At 40.5% G+C, this 22,497-nt stretch overlaps 1 protein-coding gene across 10 annotated transcripts in view; it reads right to left on the bottom strand.

Moving 5' to 3' along the window:
• Nucleotides 1–2,177: 2,177 nt before the first annotated feature.
• LOC117137718 (CUGBP Elav-like family member 1) overlaps nucleotides 2,178–22,497 on the bottom strand; it is a 52,749-nt gene continuing 32,429 nt past the window's right edge. For 4 of the 10 annotated variants that reach the window (XM_033299348.1, XM_033299337.1, XM_033299328.1 and 1 more), the window contains exons 3-7: nucleotides 13,690–13,868; nucleotides 9,782–10,262; nucleotides 5,628–6,095; nucleotides 3,655–3,795; nucleotides 2,179–3,415 (exon numbers count right to left, since the gene is read on the bottom strand). In XM_033299348.1, the coding sequence (XP_033155239.1) occupies nucleotides 3,144–3,415; nucleotides 3,655–3,795; nucleotides 5,628–6,095; nucleotides 9,782–10,262; nucleotides 13,690–13,868 (1,541 nt within the window). In that variant the 3' untranslated portion in view covers nucleotides 2,179–3,143. Of the gene's footprint in view, nucleotides 3,416–3,654; nucleotides 3,796–5,627; nucleotides 6,096–9,781; nucleotides 10,263–13,689; nucleotides 13,869–22,497 lie in introns of those variants that run through there. The other 6 variants (XM_033299303.1, XM_033299294.1, XM_033299367.1 and 3 more) reach the window with 5 other exon arrangements.

The raw sequence follows: 22,497 nt of genomic DNA, 5'->3' as shown, positions 1-22,497 counted from the left end.
TCTAAAGTTACGTGTTTCAAATGTGGCAACGTTGGACATATTGCATCGGCGTGCAGGAACAGCAACAGCGAATATAACCATAGAGAGGAGAGTCGACACGTGTGCGGTAATTAAGCAGAACGGGACAGCAATATAGTTTGGTGAGCGGTTTCCATTTTTCTTTGATTCTTGTTCCGAATGCTCGTTAATAAAAGAGACAATTAGCGAGAAGAGACGCCATAACCTTGTAGTTTTGAGAGGCATAGGCGACAATGTTGTCAAGAGTAATTTGCAAATTCTGTCCACAAAATTTCTGAATTCAATCTTGAATTGTTATTTCACGTAGTTTATAAGAAATGCCTTTAATACGATATGATGATTGAAGCTGTTGAAAGAGACAGTAGCGAAATGATTGAAGCTGTTGAAAGAGACAGCAGCGAAATGATTGAAGCTGTTGAAAGAGACAGTAGCGAAATTATTGAAGCTGTTGAAAGAGACAGTAGCGAAATTGTTGAAGCTGTTGAAAGAGACAGTAGCGAAATTGTTGAAGCTGTTGAAAGAGACAGTAGCGAAATTGTTGAAGCTGTTGAAAGAGACAGTAGCGAATTTGTTGAAGCTGTTGAAAGAGACAGTAGCGAAATTGTTGAAGCTGTTGAAAGAGACAGTAGCGAAATTATTGAAGCTGTTGAAAGAGACAGTAGCGAATTTGTTGAAGCTGTTGAAAGAGACAGTAGCGAAATTGTTGAAGCTGTTGAAAGAGACAGTAGCGAAATTATTGAAGCTGTTGAAAGAGACAGTATGGATGCCTGAAGGGCTAATAATGAAATTTTTAAGTATAATGTAAGCACAAGTGCAAGGCAAATGTCTTGATCATGGCGTGTTGCGCATTACATATGAATAAGAAGAAAATGAATTATGTTAAAGAAAAGAAATTTTTATCGGAAATTTAAATTTGGATATTTGATTTGTCAATTGGCTAATATTTATTTTAAAATGATGTAAAAATAGTTTTGCAATAAAATTGTAGAGAACGAATCATTTTGGTAATATTTCACGAGGACGTGTAAAGGTCAGGATGGCCGTGTCGGCGCATACTTTTGTAAGCTGGTGGATGTGCTAGAATATTTCACAAGAATAATAATTCCATCAGCTCGGGGAAATCATTGGTATGTCAGCATATTGTATTATGTGTTAGAATATTCCAGAACTACAGTAATTTCATCATTTCGGGAAATCATTGGTATTTCATCATATTACAATATTGCATACTGCGTTGCTATTGGTCGGCTGTATTTTTGTAGCTTTGGCATCTCCTGTTACAGCGCGGTGGCAGCGTGTGGTCGCTGTCGCCGAGTGTGGTTCGAAGGTTAGCACGGAGAAGAAGTGAGTGACACAAATTAATTGTGTGTAGAACTTCGGTGCATTCGAAACTCGCTGCGCGAAATGGAGAATAATAATTGTGCTCCGACATATATAATTACTGCATACACAAACTTCGGCTTGCCAGAACTAGCTTTCTTTTATTTATGTTATTAATGTTATTATGTGGCAATGAAACCATTCATTATTGATATATATAAATCAAATATAAATAAATAAAAAGAGAGTTTTTACCATAGATTTACAGTTTTTCCGTTGGCTGTGGGCATTCTTGTTGAATCGAACTCTGCTCACAGGTACCAGGTGAAAAAAAGAAGATCCAGACAACAGCTGCACATTCGGCGACTCCTAGCATATGCATATTTCATGCGTTAACGCCAACATTTGAATTGCAGCAGGAGAAGGAGTGCAAGAATGGAGTGGGTTGGAGTTTAAGGACTCCCAGCCAGCGCAGGATGCTTTTGATTTATGGCAGTCGTAGCTGGATTCCAACTACCCACACACTGCCCCACCCACTCAAACATCCTGGCCTTCTGGTCCGCAGCTATCAGCGCCAGTTGAGTTGTCAGTTGGCGCATAAAGAATGCATGTACAATAGCATAAATGTGATAAGATCTCCCTCAACTTGCACATATCGGGCTGCTAGGAAGCTGGTTGAAATTCTTTAAGCCGACTTCGCAATCTTAACTGTATCCTGTATTTCAAATAACTGCCACATAACCATTACCATAACCAACTTTATTGCTAAAACTGAACCAACTTTTTAGACAGAAAAGGATTAAAAATCAAAAACTGTTACGTATGTTTTTAAATATGTTTTATTTGTAAATCTTTGAAACCGCTTGACTTTATGTATGTTTTCTATACCTTTCAGTAAAATGTTAAACTAATTACAGACTACATTACATTTTACATTTATTTGTCTGATTTTATTCAATTTAATTTTGCCCTCTAACATCAAGAACATTTTAAGTACAAATATAATAAATTTAAGTTTTGGGTTAAGATTTTCGTATGATTACAATATAAGTTTAAAATAAGCTTCATCAGCTTCATTTTTGTTTAGCTGTATGAATTAGTTAGTTGTTCAGTTTTTCACTTGGGTTTCAAAATGTTTTTATTTTTTTAATTTACTTTAGTTGAATTATTTTTAGCTATCTCCTTAAATGTTTCTCACTACGAGCGGAATTTCGAATGTTTTTTACGTTGGACTGCGCCCCGCTTTATTTTATTATAATATTTATTTTCTTAAATTTAATCTAGATATTATTTTTCTAAGTTTTATCTCTTGGTTGGTGCACAAGTTACATTTCCTCTTCATTATTGATTTTACTCTTCTGTTTGCTTAACTATTTGGCTTTGAAAAATACTTTGGCGCCACAACGCAGTTAACAATTTCTGTATTTCATGCATTTAGTTTTTATTCTGTAGGATTTGTTTGCCGACCACGTTGAATAGTTAGGTAGATTTAATGAAAATGTTGATGGTATTCAGCAAATGTGATTACAAGAGGGATGCAACTTTTAAGCTACTTCTTTGGTAGGGTTGATTTTTGCGGTTCGTTTTTGTGCACTCGAGAACTTTATTTGTAAGCTTTCTATTTATCTTTAGTTGTGTGTTCACTTATCAGATACATTTTTGTAATTGGTCCTTTGGTTTCAGAACGTTGCATAAAAGGCACAATTGTTTAAACTAGTTTCATTCCATTACTTGTGAATTGCTGGTGTGCTGGGTTCCTCCATGGCCACGCCCATTTAAGCCATTTTAGCCCATTTCTTAGCTGCCTAGTACGGCTTAGCCGCATCCTTGGAACGTTTAAGTTGGACCTTCAGCCGCTTGGTGCCGATTTGAAAGCCATGCATCGCCTGGATTGCGGCGTTGGCCGAGTGGGGATTATCGTAGGACACAAAGCCGAAGCACTTCGACAGGTTGGTCTGCTTATCGATGAACACCTTGGCCGAAAGGACATTGCCGAAGGGTAGGAACGTCGACGCGAGATCTGTGTCAATGAACTCCTGAGGTAGGTGATAAATGAAAAGATTGCTGCCATCGGGACCTGGTTGGAGAAAGTCATATTTATTTAGTATTAATAAATATAAATTCAAGGGTAACAAAAGTGTTATTTAATTGATTTAATTGATTTATTGCATAGATGAATACATTAAAAATCTTGAAAGAGCAGGTAATGTGGCGTACTTCTAGACACATTTATAAAGTATGTGCTCTTTTTTGTTGTAAAGATGTCGTTTTTTATTTAAATATTTAATTAATTTTTTAAATTGTATTTAAGCTTACCCTCGATCTGCTTGCCAACCACGCCGGCAGCTGCCGCTTGAAGGGCGCTGGCGGTCAGGGGTTGAGATGCGGCTCCGTAGGCGGCTCCATTTGTCAGTCCGCTCAGGGAGGATGAATAGGGGTCGGCGGCATTTGGAGGCCCTAAAATATTGGACGATCCAATTAAAATTATTAACTACAAATATTTACTTTGAACAACTGAAAAGATGTATGTAAATAGTTATTTCGTTTTCCCATAGAACAAATTTTCCACAAACAACCACTTACAAGAAGGGACATGGACAAACACATACACAAAAACACACACATACACACACACACAAACAGACACAGAGAAATATGTATGCAAATATGCACGAGTACACCATTTCTGAACAATAAACGAACCCAAGTTGACTTAACGCATATGAGATCTCGCTCCTTTATTTATGATTATTTTTAGTTTTTCTTTTCGCACATTGTGCTCAGGCATTTCGTGCTTTTTTTTATACCCTTTTTGTGGCCCTGTTTCTTTCATTATTAAATTTTATATTATTTTTTTTTTCCTTTTTGTTTGTGTATCACGGAAAAATTGGTTAGCCTTTGTTGTTCGGGTTTCCCCGCGTGGCGCCTGTTTTTTAATTGAGCCTGCCAGCCCATGGAAAAACAACAATTCCGAGGCGCCCCTGCAGTTTGCTTTGTGCATTGCCCAAAATTGTTGTTATTTTTGCATAATCTACAACAAATTTATTACTTTCCTTTGGTTTTTAATTTTATTTTATTGCATTTTGTGATTGAACTTATTGGCTTTTGCATTATTCCCATTTGGCGTGTAGCAGTATAGAAGAAATTTATAAATCCATAAAAGTTGCTAATTGAAAGGCTAATTGCAGTTGGCAACGCAAAAAAAAAAACGCTCTCAAATTTATTACTGAATCATGAATCGTTTGTATCTTACCAATTGTGCTTTAAGTGTATGTAGACTCCTGCATTTTATTTTGACTAGATTTATAATGCCTACTTTGTTTTAGAAAATTTAAAATCAAGATGTTATATTTCAATTGCACAATCTCCGAATTTCTAACATTTTTATAAAAACCCTTTGTACGCTGTTTTTTAATATAGGATTTCTGCTACAAGTAAATTTTACGCTTCCCCCTTCGCAAATCTTCCCCTTTCATATTGTTTTCATATTTTCCGCTTTGGTGTTTTTTTATTACATTTTTTCTTTTATTTTGTTTTCAATGCAATCATGTCTGTATTGTATGAGGCACCATTTATTCATTGTTGTCAGTAACACGGACTTGATTTTTTTCAGGGTGCGCTGGTTTCCTACCATTTTCCTGTTTTATCAATTTAACTTTGCTTTGTTTGTTAAAAAAAAATCATTTTGTTTTATTGACAGAGATGGTCAGAACGTAAAAATGCAAACATAAGTGGTAAAACGAGTATTCCGAACTAGAAATTTTCACACATAAATTTAGCCGAAAATTGTAATCAACTGATCAAAAAAGGATAAGTAAATATATAAATATGGCAGAGTTTGTTTTGGTGTAAACTAACTATAATATATAGCCACTAAAATTCGTAGATAATCACCTGCAACATCAACTAAAACGAGTTTTGTGTAGAATTAGTACTTTAGTTAAAAATAGGATTGGATATGGCAGGGCGAGGTTGTAGGCTCATGCATTTGGCAGATGGTTATATTAGTCAGGATAATACCGCTTTTAGTTAGTGTGGTTAAGTGCCAGAGGTAATACTCTGTTTTGATTACAATACACAACAGAACAGTAGAACACAAACGAGATGTACAGAACACATACAAGGACAAGAAAAGAACAGATTGTCCCAAAAACCATACATAGATACTGATATATATTTTCAAACTTCTTGAGATATCTGAAATTCAAAATTTCGTGTGCCCTTTCTTACTTTAATTTTCTTGCCTCAAAATAATATCCAAATAATATCCTTTGAAATGATCTACTTACACAGCGCATTGAAGGTCAGCGATTGGCTCCCGCCCCCCTGCTGGGTGGGCGTGGCCGAGTGACCGATTAGCTGCGGCATGTTGTAGGTGGTCGCGATGGGTGGTGGTGGGGCGGCCGCGAAGGTCAGCCGCTGGTTGTGGAGGCCGCTGGTGGCGCTGCTGCTGCCGTTGTTGTGGCCGCTGCTGCTGCTGCTGCTGTGGTGGAGGGACAGCTGGTGGTGGGCGGTGGGCGTGGCTAGTAGGGCTACCAGATTCTGCATAGACATGGATGGAGCGGCGAGCAGTCCAGCGCCAGCAGCATGCCCGGCGGCACTTGTGGATGTGGGTGTGGGTGGTGGTGCGCCGCCAAGTGGGTTAGATGCTGCTGTGGCTGCTGCAGCCGATAGAGATGCTGCTGATGCGCCGCCGATGCCGGGACTGTGCTGGCTGTGGTGGGCACTGTTTTCCGGTGGGTGGTGGAAATTTAGTCCTGATTTTCCATAGTTATTTTTTTGTTTTGTTTTGTACAGTTTGAGTTGGTTGGTTTATGGTTTAAGGTTTTGGTTGAGTTGGTTGATTGAGTTGATTGATTGTTTTGTTTTTTTTTTGTACATGACCACAGAGTCAATCATAGACATACCAAATAATGTTCAACGAATATTTATATAAAAAACATAGAAGAAAACACACACCCAATTGGATTATTTACATATACAAAAAAATTATAAAAAATTAATTTTGATTTAATTTTTTTGGTTTTGTTTTTTTTGTGTTTTAATTCATGTAAATACATACAAATCAAAAGAAATAAAAATTAAAAAGTAACGAAACATGAAAATAAACAAAGAGGGGAGGGAGAAACAAAAACAAAATGAAAATGGGAAACATAAAATGGAATATAAACTACACAATTTAAAATTAAAAGTAAAAACTGAATAGCAATAATAACGCAAATTTTTGATAAATAGAAAAGTTCCAATAATAAAATATGAATTTAAAATGTAAATTGTAAAAGATAAAACCAAAAATAGGAAATCAATTTTGAAGATGCAAAAATACGTAGGTATCAATAAAAAAGTAATAAAAATCAAACATATAAATGCAAAGACATAAATTCAAATCAATCGAATGCAGTTAGACATAAACTATATAAAATTATGTATATTAATTGCATAAAGTAATTAAAAATCTAGGAACGCTAGCGGAAGGAAACAGGAAATGAAAAAACCTCCATTTCCCGTTTCCGGTTTCAGTTATTCTTTTATATTGCATACTTGGCGGCGCTGGCAAAAGATTGAAAGCTGTTCTACACAAAACAAGAATCCTAAATACACACACAGAGACAGAAAGAGAGGAAGATAGAGGGTAAGAGAGAGAGGGGGGTAGGGGGAGCAGGCAGGTGTGGTATGTGTGCGAGGGATACAGATGAGCACAGACATTCACATAAGGAGCTGAGCATTGTCTAGCATATTTAAGGAATATTTTTCAAATTGCTTCCTCGCTTTGAATGAGCTGCCAGTGGATGGTTTTATATTCTATGTGTGTGTGTTGTTGCATAGTTTTCCCATTCCTGGGTGCCACGCCCCCTCGGGCAACCCCCGCTTTTGTGGGCATAATAAAACTTTAAGTGTTCTCACCTGCGGATAACTTTAGGTTCTTGCTGTTGCCACATTGGAATTGCATTTGTTTACCTGCCAGACCTCGGGCTATTGGGGCAGTCTTTTTTACCATACACTATGTATGTGTATATGGGACGCCCCTTCTTTTCGGCCACCTTTGATGCTGCCTTTTGCCCTTGGGGCCTTTGGCAAAGTCTTATAAAAATTGCAAGTCGGAAAATGGGCAAAGAAAAGCAGGGAAAACGGTAGACGAAGACGTTTTTTCCTTTTCCTTTGTATTTTCACTCATCTAAGAGAAGTTTTTAAAACTTTAAGCTTTGTTTACTTATCTCTGTTCATAATTAGGTTATAGTTCTAGTTGAAAATGGCCACATATTTTTTTTCTTGTCTTTTTATCCCACATATAATAGGTCTCTACTCGAAAAAGTCACAATTATATAATGTTTTGTGCAATCTCCGGCTACCCGAAAGTGGTCAAATCAGCAAACGTTTACGGGTCTGCCGCATCCACTTAACGGCTTCATTCGGCACTTAAATATAGAAAAAATAAAGAAGCGAAGGAGCGCACAGGACACGTTCCATACATTTGCTGGCCATCACAGTGCGGAGTCGTCGAGTCCTTGTTGACCCCTTCGACCAACGTCTAGCGCCTGGATCTGGCATTTAAAAACGTCATTTGTTATTCAAGTGGCATACGTCGTCGCTCTAAGTTCCCCTAACTGCCCAGCAGTTGCCCCCACTGTACCCACTGTTACGGTTACTGCCGTCCACCGGTGGCCACCGCCTCCTCCTTCTTTTGTCACTTTTGCCCAGTCCGATTCCCTTTCGTATATCCTGTTTCTTCGGTGGATGTGTCAGCTATGGGATGGCTTTCGACTTTTCCGGTCTGCCATCTACTATTTGTAACTAATATATTTCAGCAATTAAGTAATGAGCTTGTAAGCTTCATAAATGTTTTACAGAAATATATTGATTTCACTCCAAATTGGTTGAGTAACTTATTTTTATTTGTTTATACATAAACAAATACTTTATTTTTGTTAGAGCATCTCATCCACCTCAAAGTCCCCATTTCAGTGGCAGATTTTTTGCGCTTTGTGCGATTACATCACGCGCCGCTCAACATTTGGTTGTCTGTGATTCCCCCTTTTATTTCATTTTTCCCCCCCGCCGGTGGCTTTTGCTGTTTGTTCAAGCTCTCGAGCTTGATTTGTTATGCGCAAAATGTCCACGTTCCCGTCGAGACTGGCCGGTGGGCGGGGTGGGCGTGGCACGTCGGTCATTCTAATGAAGCGGCGTTGCATATGCAACACGTTTGCCTGGACGCCAGAAATCTGGAAACCCGTCTGGGCCCATCATCCTCATCATCGTGTCATCTCGTCATTGTCGTTGTCCACCTTTTAATCCTATTACAATGTTTTTGTTTTATTCATCAGGCAGCTGAAGAGCTGGGCCGCCTATCCTTTCCCTCCTACTCACAACTTTTCCGGTTTACTTTGTCTTCCGTCCCTGTCGGCTGCATTTATGCAAATTTTGTTGCTTAAATTGAAATTAATTATTTGACAGTTGTTGCTGAATTCTTCCCCCTTTTTTTGCCTAGCTTAAATCTTATAAATAAAGTTGGGGGTGAAAAAAAACGGAGTGATTTTAGCCGTTTTGTTGTGTCAAAACAAATGACTGCAGCAAACTGAGCTTGGGGATTATGAATGTCGTTTATCTAGTAAACTAAAATTTTTTACATTCCCGCTGTTCAAGCTTAATTTCCAGTTTAACTGATTTATAGACTACGTTGGAAAAATATGGTATATAAGAAAGTTACGTGCGGTGAACACATCATTAAATAAGAGACAAATTATGTTTTCTTTTCATTTAATTATGGAATATTTTACCAACCTAATGAAGTGGATTTAATAATGTTAAGTGACCTCTTAAAGCACTTTAATGACACATAAACTTTTCATATTTGGTGTTGATAGAATCACTGTTTGCTGCAAATGAGGTTATTATTTTTATAAGCTTTTCACAATTTTATTACGCACACATAGAAAACCACACATATATTGAATAATTAACAGGCCGCTCATTCAAATTTTTCGTAGAAGCCATAAGAAATATTTTGATGCTGAAAATTCACAATTTAATTGCCTTTGAAATCGATAAACTTTCAAAGGAATGAGAACAACAGGGTAGTGAAAATGTGTAAAATTAAAATGTTTTATTCCGTTGGGTTGCAATAAAAAACACATAAAAAGTGCGCGATTGGAAAAATTAGGAATAAACAAAGAGTAGAACACACGCAGTAAACAACGAGCAGATGTGTGCAGGAAACGAGGACAGATTGAATGAATAGTTACGGATAGATAGCGAGATTTGTAGAAAGGAAGATGCAACGCTTTGGATTTAATCTGTGTCTGTGACTAAAACTGATCAATACGGTTTCATTTTGACTAGGTTCAAGGTTGTTTTGGGAGCGGGAGAAAAGTCTTAGGGGGTGACTAGAAGGACGAGGCCTAACGGAGTAACCTAGGCTGGAACCTATTTCGCCGAATCCACTCACCTGGCAGATAGTGTGCCGGACTCAGTCCGTATCCGTGTAGTTGTTGGTACAGCTGAAGGTGGGCCGCCGCAGCGGGATCTGCCCCCAAATAGGCGGCCGCTGCTGCCGCCCCCTGGTGGGCGGCATTGGTGGCTAGGAGATTGGGCGTCAACGACGCACTGAGGGCGCTGGTGGAGTTCAGGGGAACGAGGGTGGTTGGTGCCGTTGCTGCAGAACCAGCCTGCTGAACCTGAGGCACTGCCGCCAGTGCGGCCGCCATGGACGGATTGGTACGTCCCGCTGAGGGCGGAGCGGCTATTAGAGCCGTTGCGGCATTAATGGTGGGCGTGGCCGCACCTGCTGTCGCACCGCTCGGTGTATTGATGCCACAGAATGCGTGTATCTGCTGCATCTTCTTTTGGTCTTTTTCCTTTTGCGTGTCGGCGAATTTCACAACCAGCGGAGCTGAACAGCCTTCCATGGTCTGACTTTGATGGAGGGCCTGAAAAGTATAGGAAATAATCATAATAATTAATAATACAATATTGTTTGTAACTGTAATAATATATAATATAATTTTGAATTTTAATTATTTGTTTAAGGTTTCTAGTTTGCACACCTGGCGTATACACAATGTTTATTTATTCTTATTACTAATACGCAGAGTTGGCACCAAAAGAGCTGTGTTCTAGACATTAGGTGTGGTTTACTACTCTAAACATTTGTGACTTTAAAAGACTTCTTCTGTAATACTTGGTATACTTTGTGAGCCAACTCGACGTTCACCTTGCAAATTTCGTGACTTAGATTATATTACTCATCCGCAGTGTTGCCGTTCTTTAAAAATGTATAACGTAAATTGGATAAACAAATTATAAATAAATTACCAAATAGTCATATTTTATATCGTTTCATAATTTTAAATCATTCTTTCTTTCACGCTCTTGCAGGCCAAAAAATCCAGCCACCTCACTCTGTGGAAAACTCAGCTTCAACTGTGCAGCCATAGCGACCTGTTTAAAAACTCGGAAATTTCCCTAATTACTTTGTAGCCAAGAGCAGCAGTGTCGCGATGGCTGGTGAACGGGGTGGGGCAAAACAATGCGCCGGCCATAAAAGTCGCGCCAGAGCCGCAAGAATTATAGCCAATGTAATTAAAGAGCACTTCTGGTGGCTGCCACGATACAGGCGAATGGGATGCAGGATAGGATGCAGGTCAGAGTTGCCACCGTCGCCACAATTGAGCGGAAGTTTCGGCCCGGTCGCCATGGCCCCGGCTGAGTTTCAATGATAAAGTCTACATAAACCGGAAAATAAGTAAAGTGGCTTGCCAAACCCCTCCCTCGAATGCCCCAATGCCCGTCAGCCCCTCATCAGACCGCAGTCTAAATGCCTTCGCTAAATGTTTGGCCTGGTTTTCGTGACGCGCCCAGAGTTGCCAGCCTCCCAGATTCTCGGCCCCATTCCCATTCCCGTTCCCGCGCCATTTTGTTTGTTTTCGGGCTTAGCAGAAAGGTGTAAATTAAGTCGCCTAAGCGGACAAATGGCTGTGTGGCCTAAACTATCTGGGGGGTATGATGTTGGGGGGGCATGGCTGGATGGGTGGTTGGTTGAGTGGGTGGTTTGATGGCCGGGTGGACATGCGGAGGCGGCTTAAGTGCGCGTCATTATTCTGATGCTGTAAGCCGACTTGCCGCTGCCATAAAACTTATCAAAACTGTTTTCGACCCCTAAATGCCGCGAATTTGTGGGTGGTGCTTGTATAGAAGTTGTCGTGGTTTTGCATCAAGGACACCTGAGAGAAGTAAGTGTTAAAGGATTTTATCAGGACAGTTTCAGGATTTTCCTTTGTTCCCAGTCCATTGACTACTAAGTATATTATTGTTATGTTTTTTTTAGAATCTTGGTGTAACTTTTCAAAAGAATTGTTGATAGAATATTAAACGTCGTGTATTAAAGCTTTAAATTTTATGCGTATGGTATAAAAAATGGTAAAACGCAATAAAAAAGATTAATACCAAAGTTTCTTAGTTTTCCTACATTATTTTTGCTGGTTTTCCAACCTAGCTTCTTGACACTTGAAAACACTTCATTTCTTAAACATTTTTTACTTGGACCATTCCCAAGTCACCTACTAATCCTCAGTCATTTTTCATAGCGTGGCCTAACATCTCACTTCCCTCTGGGGCAGCAAAAAACGGGTTAAATGACCCGTTGGGCAACAGTGGGCACTGGAGACTCAACCGCATTCCCAAGTTGGCCAGAACTCAGCGTCAACCACTTGACAAATTAGCGAGGCGAATGCGAAAAATAAAATCTGCATGCGTTGAAAAATGCTATCATCATTTGGCCACCCACCCGTACCAGTTCGCATTTTTTGCTTTCATTTGGGTTTTTGTAAAGAGAATGAGACTTAATGGAGGAGCTGAAGCCGAGAACAAATTGTCGGGCTATAAACATGGCACATTAATATTAAATGCACTTTGCCAGCAGCTTCAGCTGAAGCGTCTTTCGCCTGGGTCTTCGTATTTTGATGGGCAAGTTGCACAGCTTTTGCATTGCATTTCATGGGGCTGCATACTTTCAGGCGTCAATAGACTGCAATGACTTTGCAACCCTTGCTTCACTGCGTCGATCCAAATCATTTGGTCCTGGACAGGCTTCTCCCTGGTTCCTTTTCCTGCTTAATATCCTTGGACCACTTGGCCCCAGCTTATTGCTGGCGTGTGCGTGCCTAGCATCCCGTAATTTGACTTCAAATGCATTAAAATCGCTGGCACACACACATGTTAAGGTACAGTGGTAACTGTGGTAAAAGGAAATAATCTTAATATTCCCTTTTTTAGGTATATGCATATTTATTCAGGTAAACCAACTGAGAGAACTAATTTATATTTTCAGTTAAGAAGTCTTAAGTTTTATTTTGGAGCTGGCCAGCTTATCAAGTATATTTTATAGGCAAAAGAAAATATCCTTCAGGCATGCTGTAGCCTGCTCAGACCGTACTCCCATGTTGGTGTGTGTGTGGTGTATCTGCAATGTGCATGTATGGCTTTATAATGGCAGTCCGCCCACAACAACATTCATCTTGCAAAAGGCGACAAATTATGTGCAATATACACAGGACAGAGACAGCATGCTCGGACTGTCCTGCTCTCGCTCTGCCCGCACATTTCCTCCCACACCCTGCAACCCTGCATGTGTTTGTGTTTGGCTGTCGGAAGTTTGTAATTTTGCCTGTTTCCGGCACAAAACTTGCATTAGTCTCCGCTAGTGCGCTGGTGTGAGTGTGTGTGAGTGTTTGCTTATAAGTGGGCGTGGCAGGAGCGGAATGTGAATGTGGAGGAAGCAGGATGGGGGTTACTTGGTTGCCAGGATTACCGTTGACTTCTTCCGCTGCCAGAGGCGGCGTCTTGCTTGCGTTCCAGCTTCCTGTTTGCAGTTGCATGCGGTTTTTGTTGCTGCTGCCGCCGCCATTGTGGAATGAAGCTGTGCTAGTATGCCTGTACATGTGTGTGTGTGTGTGCGGTGTCACCGACTCTGTTTTGGTATGTGTGCCGTGAAGAAACGTGTTTTATATGCGCGACTCTTGCCGCCGCTGCAATTAATCATTGCGACAGTTTTTCCCACACTAGCCACAGGACCAAAAGGCAATGCTGCGCTTCAAGAGCTAAAGTGACTTTAAGGTGATCGTTTCGCCATTCGCTAATCATTTCTTTTATCAATTATTCATTGCTAAGGTTCTGTTAACCCATTATGAATTGTTAAACGATCTGGTACACTTTGTAAAATTGTTAAAGAATATATTTTAAATTCGTAATTTAAGACAACTTAAAACGGATTTCCTATTAATTCTCATACATTTTCGAAAATTCCCATTACTAAACACTATTTGAATCTCCTTTTTTTGGGGCATTTTGAAAGCTTACCTTAATAGCTCCGATGGCGTTCTGCTTTGTGGCGAATGTGACGAAGGCGCAGCCCTTGCTCTGACCAGCCTGATCCCTGAGCACTGTGCACTCCTCGATGGTTCCGTGGCCCGTGAAGAGCTGCCTCACATCGGCCTCGGTGTACTTTTTGTTCAGCATGCCAACGAAAAGTTTACGTTCTGCAAATACATCAGCGGAAAATGCGAAATGAATGAATGTTTTTTCAGTGAATGCTTACAGAAATAAACATAAAATAAATGCAGGTTGAAGTAGAGTGCTGAAATTAGCATAAATAACAATTGTGGTTGGGAGAGTGCGGGTCAAGAGGTCGTCCAACTACGAACATTTGGCTTAAAGGCTCCAACTTAGTGGGCTGCCAATGTGGTAGGAACTACTATTACGTCCTGCACGGTGCTTCATTCAGAGCCGTAAAAATGTACTACCAACTGAGGCTGCTGACTGATTTACGAACGAACTGACTGACTGACTGAATGACTGAGGAGAGTTGCAAACGTAATGGTCACCATAAAAATGTCATTAAAACCGCGAAATGAGTACATGTTTGTGGGGTTTAACTGCTTTAAGGCTTTTGGGTAGTCCAAAATTACATATGAATGGAAAAACAACAGTTTTCAAGACAGATTTTGAAGTTAAAAAGCATTTATTAAAGGGAAGTCTATTTATTTTAAATCTCTTCTTGGAGTATCCACTAATAATAGCTACAGTGATTTCTAGAGTCATTATTGCTAAGGGTGTAAAATATTTTATATTACATTAGAGCTAATATATCGTCGATTTTTAACATCACTGACTGGCTTTAACCTACAACAGGTAACCACATGTTTGGTGGATTTTTTTTATGAACTCTTACTGACACTTAAATTCATTAATGAGTGTTCGTGTGGGCTCCATTTAACGATCGGTCAGCGGGTATTTAACCTAAATTGTGCAACACCCGGCGAATGAGTGATATTTTGGGAAATTTCTTTTGGGGCTCCTTTGTACGAGTGGGTTGCAATTAATCAGGAAACAACTTTGTAAGCAGCTGGGACCAGTAAAGGCGAGGCAACTTTAAACTGCTCCAATAAATCGCCTTCGCCTTTGGTTTTCCCATAGATCTGGGATCTCTCCCCTCATCGAAACGAGAACATTTGTAAGGGAAAAGTTTTTGTGCATGGCAATTGTTATGCTTTATCTTGGTCCCCATGTGAGGAGCGGGGGTGTTGCAAACTTTTTTGGGAGCGCACATGCAAAAGACTAAAAACGCAATCGCAACAAATCGAATCAATGCAACAAGAACTGGGGAACTGCAGCAGTAAGAAAGAGGAACTTTTCATTCTGCAACACTTTCGAGCACACACTATCTTGGCTTAAAGTTTCCCAGAGACAGCACATACAATGCACATAAGAATTCCCCTAAAAACAAACTAAGCGTGCGTTCAAACCACTTTTGGATGCCGTAACTCTGGAATAGGGTGGCTCAAAAATGCAACTTGTCAAGGCAAATAAGTGTGACATAAAGAATTTGTTGGAAAGTGTAGTAAACTTAGTGGTTAACATATGGATTTAAAATATATAAATAAAATAAAATATAAATTATTATTAGCTTGCATTCAAAAATGTTGTATGTAAAGCGGGCTTTTCCTGGTAATGATACTTTATTTCAGGGCGAATCGAGTTCTACCCTGGCCCACTTGGCAACCCCCAGTGTTGTAAAGTATAAATATAGAAAATGGTGTCGCTGCAAGGGAAGTGATTGGAAATTGTTGCTCTCGCCTGGAGTTGGCACCGGAGAAGGTGATGGTGATCCATGGAGACCCCCAGCCAAGGCACTCAGAACGCACTCAAGCCGCCCAAATGGGGGGGCGTTTGCAATGGGTCTTATCTGTGGATGAAACTTTTTTCGAAACAGGGTGCACGGCATTCCTGTGTGCTAAATACATACCAAGTTGTAGTACTTCCTCGCTTTCTCGATATTGTTTGCCACACCAGCACATCCATGTGCGGCATTTGCCCACTTTTTGGTCTCTGTCCGGCACATGTGCAAAATTTATTTGAGGTTAGTTCAGGTGTGACAGAAGAAGTAACATTTTATATATTTATTGTATGGATTTGCCATTTTAAGTTGAAACTTTGCCAGCGAAGATACGAGTGGCACGAAGGAAAAGGGCTATGACAAAAGGAGGTTAAAACTTATTGCAGGCACCTGAGTCTGCCGCGTTTTCCCCCCTCTTTTCCCCTGTCTTCCCACCCTTCGAGCAGCTTGTTAAGGACCTCTTTTGTATTTGGCATCGCTGATTGGAAAGTTTTATGCGCACGTGATTTTTTCAGCGCTGATAAAAGCTCGTTGGGAAAGTCCAGGCCAGCGAAAAATAAAACCCTTAAGAATTTCCTTTTGTTCTGGCAACTAAATTGCCTGAAGTTTACAGACATATTTTAGGGTATTTAAAGAATTTGCTTAATTTAAATACTTCTTTAAAAAGGTGTCCAAATTATGCCCGTTATAGTTACACAGCCTTGCTGTTGCTGAAATAAATTCGATTTTAATGCATTTCATCCAGTCAGCTTATAATTTTCATTGGCCCTGTTATTTGCCTTCGCAATCTCCGCATTAATTTGGCTTTAGGCAGTTTATCATTTTCACCTTTTTCGGCGGCGGCCAAGAAACCAGAGTGTGGAAACTGCCGCCAAATGGCAGGAATCTCATTCAAGGAAAGTCACTGCCTTCTGCCTCCGCTGGCTCCCACTTTCGGTGCATCTCTGTGTCATTCCTGTGGGCCATTACAGTTGCAGAAATTGCAATTTCACGACAATTACCACAAATTGGTTTCCTCAACTGGCTGGGCGAACATTTTCGTTTCGTTTCGTTTCGCCGGTCCTTCTTCGTGCCTTCCGCCCCACAATTATGCAGCACAGTTGCACCCCCCAGGGGGGGATTTTTCAGGATGAGGGGCGATCGGCGGGAAGGTGGAGACTTCCGCCTGTGGCATATGCATTGTAAGTTCATCCTTGGGAGCCAACTCTGCCATATGATGTCGTTAACTGTCTTAAGATTTATATGCACAGTCAAAAGCGGAAACTGCACTTATGTGTGTGGTGGGGTAAGGGGGCCCAAGTGGGGGGCACAAATCTACTGGGTCCTCATATATTTCACTTCACACTTGAGACATCAACTTTTGTGTCAAGTCGGTTTCTGGCCCCCCGAAAATTGTTGGCCCCGGGCAAAGTTTGTCATGTGCATAATTTACTTTTTCCACACACATGAATTGCGTATCTTTTATCTTATTAGAGCTTTTCTGTGGAGTCAGCCAAGCATTAGATTGCATTCAATTTGCATCGCAATTAAATTGCTCGCCTCTTGGCTCTTGGAAAAAACCATCGACAGCTCTTAATGATTCCCCCTCTTGCCCAAGTTCTGTTTGTTTGGCATAAACAAATTAATCGCCTTGTGCAAATGTTTACAAGCCAAGCTCCTCGATTCCGAAATCCCTGGCATACTTTTCGGATTCATTCACATACATATGCACTCATGATACGCACTTAAGTGCGTCAAGATAGTGCATAAGTATATTCTGGTTTATAAGGACACTCTCTAAGAGTTTGCAGAAGTATCTTTTCTTGGTAAATATATAAAAAAAAACTCCTAGCTCCAAAAAATAACATAATTTTGAAGATTTTAAGGTTTTCATATATATTGTTACCTTCCATGGATTTCTCCATAGCTAACTTCCCCGATTTTACTCTCACATGGTGTAAGCCACAAACAAAAGTCAAACGCATTAACCAGAACAATGGCATCCGTGCAAACGAATGAAGCGCATAAAACTTTTACCAAACCAACTGAATGTGAATGTGTGGAGCTGAAATTCCTCCGGAGGGTTGTCAACCGAGATTTGCATATATATCGCAAGTATGGATGGAGCAGAATTTGCTACTAATGCGAAGCAAATTAAAATAAGGACATGCGGAGTGGCGGGGAAGCGAAAGGATAAATGTTAAACACGCCAGCCAGATTTATACAAAACACACATTCAAAATCACACTCGGAAATACGAGTTGTGGTATTCGAATTGGAGGAATGCAACATTATTCAGAACATTTTGGCCAGGGGCTCAGGACGAGCTGCAAAGTAATACATATGTAAAAACAGATGTGAACAAGTTGGCTAATGGCTATGACTTTGCTCCTCCGCCGCCTCTTCCCATTTCCCGTCCACCAATAAATGCCACATAAATGGCGTTTAAGTTGGGCATTCTTAAATATTAAATGTGGATGTCGATCAGAAAGATGTTTTACCTTGACCTTAGCTCTCTTAGCAATTTATATGCAGCAGTTTAATGTTGAATCTTGAATGGAATCACGAATTAATTAAAGCGCACTATAATGAAGCTTGTCTGAGACTGGATCTAATCACATCTTAAGCTACTTAGGCCACATCCCAGCTCCTCGTCTATCAGGTTTCAATTAAAATGTAGCATAAGACGCGGCCAGCCAGCCTTAAGCACAATGGTGTTGAGGATATGTGAAGGACTCGGCGGGTAGTAGGATGCCTCACTGCCGATCCGCCATCTCTAAAAACAGTTAACGTTTTCAATTATAACATAAACACGCCAGCTACCCTGTGCATACAACAATGCATAATCAAGAGAAAGTCTTTACGCATTACACTTGGCATAAAGTGGGTGATTAAGCAATAAATTAGATTTCCATTACAGATTAATAGAATACTGCTCTTTACTTAAAAATCAACTTTTGGTAGGAGCTACATTTGGAATTTTCATCGGTTATTCGAATTTTGCTGCCATTTCTTAATTGACAAATGCAAATTGTTTGCCTGCTGTCGAGGAAATTATTGTTTTTTCAACTGTAAGTGGCATGAGTTGCAGCTCCTGCTGTTGTTATTACTGTGTGTGTACTGTACAGATTAAGCGCTGAGCTCACACGAGGCCTGATAAATGAAAATGGCATGCACACATGTGCAACAGCAGCAGCAACAACGCAGCAGCATCAACGCAGCAGCAGCAGCAACAACAGCAGCTGCAGCAATTTTGAAGTGCTGCACGAGTTGGAGCCAACTTTTCACATATTTGTATCTGTTTGTGTTGTTAAGTAGTTTGGGCGTTTTCAACTCGCAGTCTCAGCTGCATAAATATTTATTGCAGAAAATTCATGTGTGCCATGGAAGGCGCAACCATTTCACATAGCATACTTTCCGCCGGTCTTCTCATAATTAATTTAAAGCGCCGCCAATCGAGAAAAAATGTTGTAAACTGCTGAAATTATGATGCTCATTCCCGGCCATCAAAATGCACTAAAATGCGAATTACATACTTACAGCCATATACATATGTGTGTGTGTGTTGGTTTGGGGCTGTCCGTTCCAATTGTTCATATGTTTCCCCATGGGAGAAGTTTATGGCACGGCCCAAAAGGGGGTTAACTTATTGCGGTGCAGAAATTTTTATGTTTTAATTCAATTAAGCTCCCTGGCGGTTCCAGGAGGAAGGATCGCAGACGGGAAGTTCGCCGAGGGGGGTGGGGAAAACCTCTGTGGGCGACGCATTTAATGAGCACAAATTTTCGACATTTCTTTCCCGCCCTGCGCGCAGCATATTTGCATAATTTTGCAATAATTGACAAGCGGAAAATGTTGATGCGGAAACGGAAATTAAAATGGAATTTTCAACTAAGCTTTTTTCGTTCACGAGACAGAGTTTCGCCACCCGGTGACGTTTCGTAAGGAATAATTATGTGCATGTAATTAAGTTGTAGCAAGAAAAGCGGACTTGCAAGTGAAAATAGTTGCGATAATGAAATTATTGTAGAGCGAAAGTTTCTGATCAGAACAGGCTTATTTAAGGAAATCTTGTCCTTTCTTTTCTATGTCAGTATAATGAATGTCTTGATATTTCATTGACATACTGAAGTGTAGTTATAGTAGTGAGGCAACTAGTATATTGTCCAGCTCAAACACTTTCCACAGTACAGCCAATTCAACACTTCACCACGTTTCCTGGCCACAAAATACAATTAACCGTCATAAAAGCTAATGCCATTGGTTGAGCCAACCGCTGCGACAAATGAGCGAAATCATTATAATCATCCTGCCCCGGCACGAGTCCCAATCCCTGTGGATGCCCACTCCGCTGACCACGATCCACTTCCACTCCGTTGACAGGAGCTGCGAGCCCGGGCACGTTTCGATTACGTTGGCAACACTTCCGGCCCGCGAGCGCCGCAATTTCCGCAGCAGCAGCAGCAGCAGCGGCAGCAAAAAAAAGGGGCAGACTCCCCACCGAAGATGATGTGGCTGGAGGAGGGGGAGCGGCAGCGGGAGCGGAGTGGAGATGTTGCAATAGGCAAACTGCCAGCAGCCAAAAGGGGATTTCGACAGGAGTCAGGGGGAGCTGCTCATTTTTGCCATTCGCTTGAAGGGTTCATTTGTGTGCTGGGCGAGCAATATCTCTTGTGCTCCATTTCGATGCCCTTCATAAGGAGTATGCTGATTTTTAGAATCCGTATGTGCCCGATTTTATTTGGGAATTTAAACTTTGAAATAAAGGGATTAAGTCTCGCCTTTGGTCTCCATTTGTTGAACTTCCAAGGTTAAAGTTGAAGTTATTTATGATTGTGACGTTGTAACTTTTGGTCGAAAGATCATAATAGGATATTTGATTATTATAGTGTATTTGCGAGCTTGGTTATTCGGTCTTCGAACTTTTTATAAATATTGTTTCGATGCTGTTTTGCTTCTTTATTTTTGTAGCCATTCGATGACCGCTTCTGGCTGCCTTTGTGCACTTCATTCAATTACCGCTGCCAGTGGCTATTCCTATTCTAATGTTTTCCATCCTATTTTCCCCGCCCAAGGTTTCCTTGGCCCCCGACGATGTACTCAAGTGCTTCACTGGCAACTTGCCCTAAAGATGAGAAATGCCTGGGAAAATGGCGAAAGGGGAGCAGAACAAAGCTGCAAGTGCAATGACGAAGGGGTTGTGGGGTATGCCACCCAGTCCATAAACATATTTTTCCTAATTTTTCCTATTGCTTCTATATTATTTTTTTTTTATGTATCAACATTTTACTTAAGTTCTTGGCAAGAGCCAACCACTCGGAGATTGTTGAAATGGAACTACAAAGAAGTTGTAGTCTCAAGTGGAACATGGAAATGACTTAATGAAAAACCACTTGAGCAATATCAATCAGCAAAATGTGCACTATGCGTTGGATTTTCCCCCTTTTTGTTGCCCATCTGGCGTCGGCTTACTAATTGACAACATAATCAAGAACTAAAACGTCAATTTAATGCAGAAATAGCATCTTTTGCAAATGCAATTCGGACAGGTTAAAGACAAGAATACCGAGATAGCTGACAACTTAAGCTCATTTGGCAGCAGCTATACGATTAGTTACAATTCCCAATTTGAAAATAAATAATTTTGAAGCTATCTCATTATTTGCCATGTCTGTTTCGGTCCCAGGCAAACTGGTTCTATGACGCACGTGCTCCGTAGACAATAAACGTTTTTGTTTTCGTGCATATTGCTGAAGGGGGAGCGTTCAGACATTCATAAGATACAAAGATACATTTTGACGTCGTATCTTATGTCATTTTATAGCTCATGCCTTGCTGCACATTTAATCTCGTAGATTCCCGACACTCCCCCAACCATCCGGTGCTTCCAGGTGTTTCTGCATATTTGCGGCTGTGAGATGTCACGTCAAAGGTAATTTTGATTGCCAGTCAGTCAGCCAGTCAGCATCTTTCCAACAAGTTGCTCAAATCTTCTACTCGACACTCGTAAAAAATTTCAAGTTGTGCCTGGTTCTTTGAGCTTCTTTTTTTTTGTATTTCTTTACACTTTTTTAACATGCCTCAAAATGCGCTTTGCATAGTAATCAGTTGGGGATCTTCAGTAAATTTGTGGAATGGCTTTGGGTGATTACTTTCGGGGAAAATGACAGTGAGGGTGTGCTTATAATAGTGCTGATTTTATGTTATACTATCAACAAGATTCTTTACCAGCTTAGGTGAAACCCTTATAGATTGTTTAGGACTTAGTAACTTTTCATAAAACTCAAAGTTCTGAACTATGAATGAAATACAATGTCATTTTGTTTAATACTACCCATCAAACTTGCGCACACAATTTGCGATCAAAGCGATAAATTTAATTGAAAATTCAAGCTATGGCTTATGACTAGCTCCTGAGCACATTGACCACCAAAGCAAATGGGAATCAGCTTAATCCTCTTCGTGGCATCTTCTTCGCCTTCTGCACATACTCGTATTACCAATTTGTCCCAGCCCGGACTCATGAGGCATTCCCGGCACATTCTAGACTTCCAGACCTAATTAGCTTAAAATTCCTGGAGCGGAATTCATCTTCCATTTGCGTAGGCTGCAGGCAGAAGGATGCCAGTGCTGCAGCTGAAGGATAACAGTCCAGCAGATGTGCTAATGCATAGTATATGTGTGTATGTAGAAGTATTAAGATGCTTTCGTGCCCGTTTTTGCTCAGATAAATAGGCAATAAATGCGAATTTGTCGGAAAGTTTGCATATCGGCAGCATTTTCCAACAATCTAAAGTTTGGTGCTCGATTGTTACGAGCTCGCTTTGTTTCGGGCTACATGTAAATATATGCAGATATGCCTCACAGATACGAACGAAACACAGATACGAATGTATCTGTTTGAGTTGCCCCCTTGCCACATCCGAATCAATTGATTACGTATTCCGCATTGTTGTGTATTTGTCGCGACAGAATTTCATTTCGTTCTTATGGGACGTTCAGTCGATCAAGCG

This window comes from Drosophila mauritiana, chromosome 2L (genome assembly GCF_004382145.1).
Source record: "Drosophila mauritiana strain mau12 chromosome 2L, ASM438214v1, whole genome shotgun sequence".
NCBI classification, from domain to species: Eukaryota; Metazoa; Arthropoda; class Insecta; order Diptera; family Drosophilidae; genus Drosophila; species Drosophila mauritiana.
Note: the sequence above shows the minus strand (reverse complement) of the source record. Positions and strands in the feature narration are given on the sequence as shown.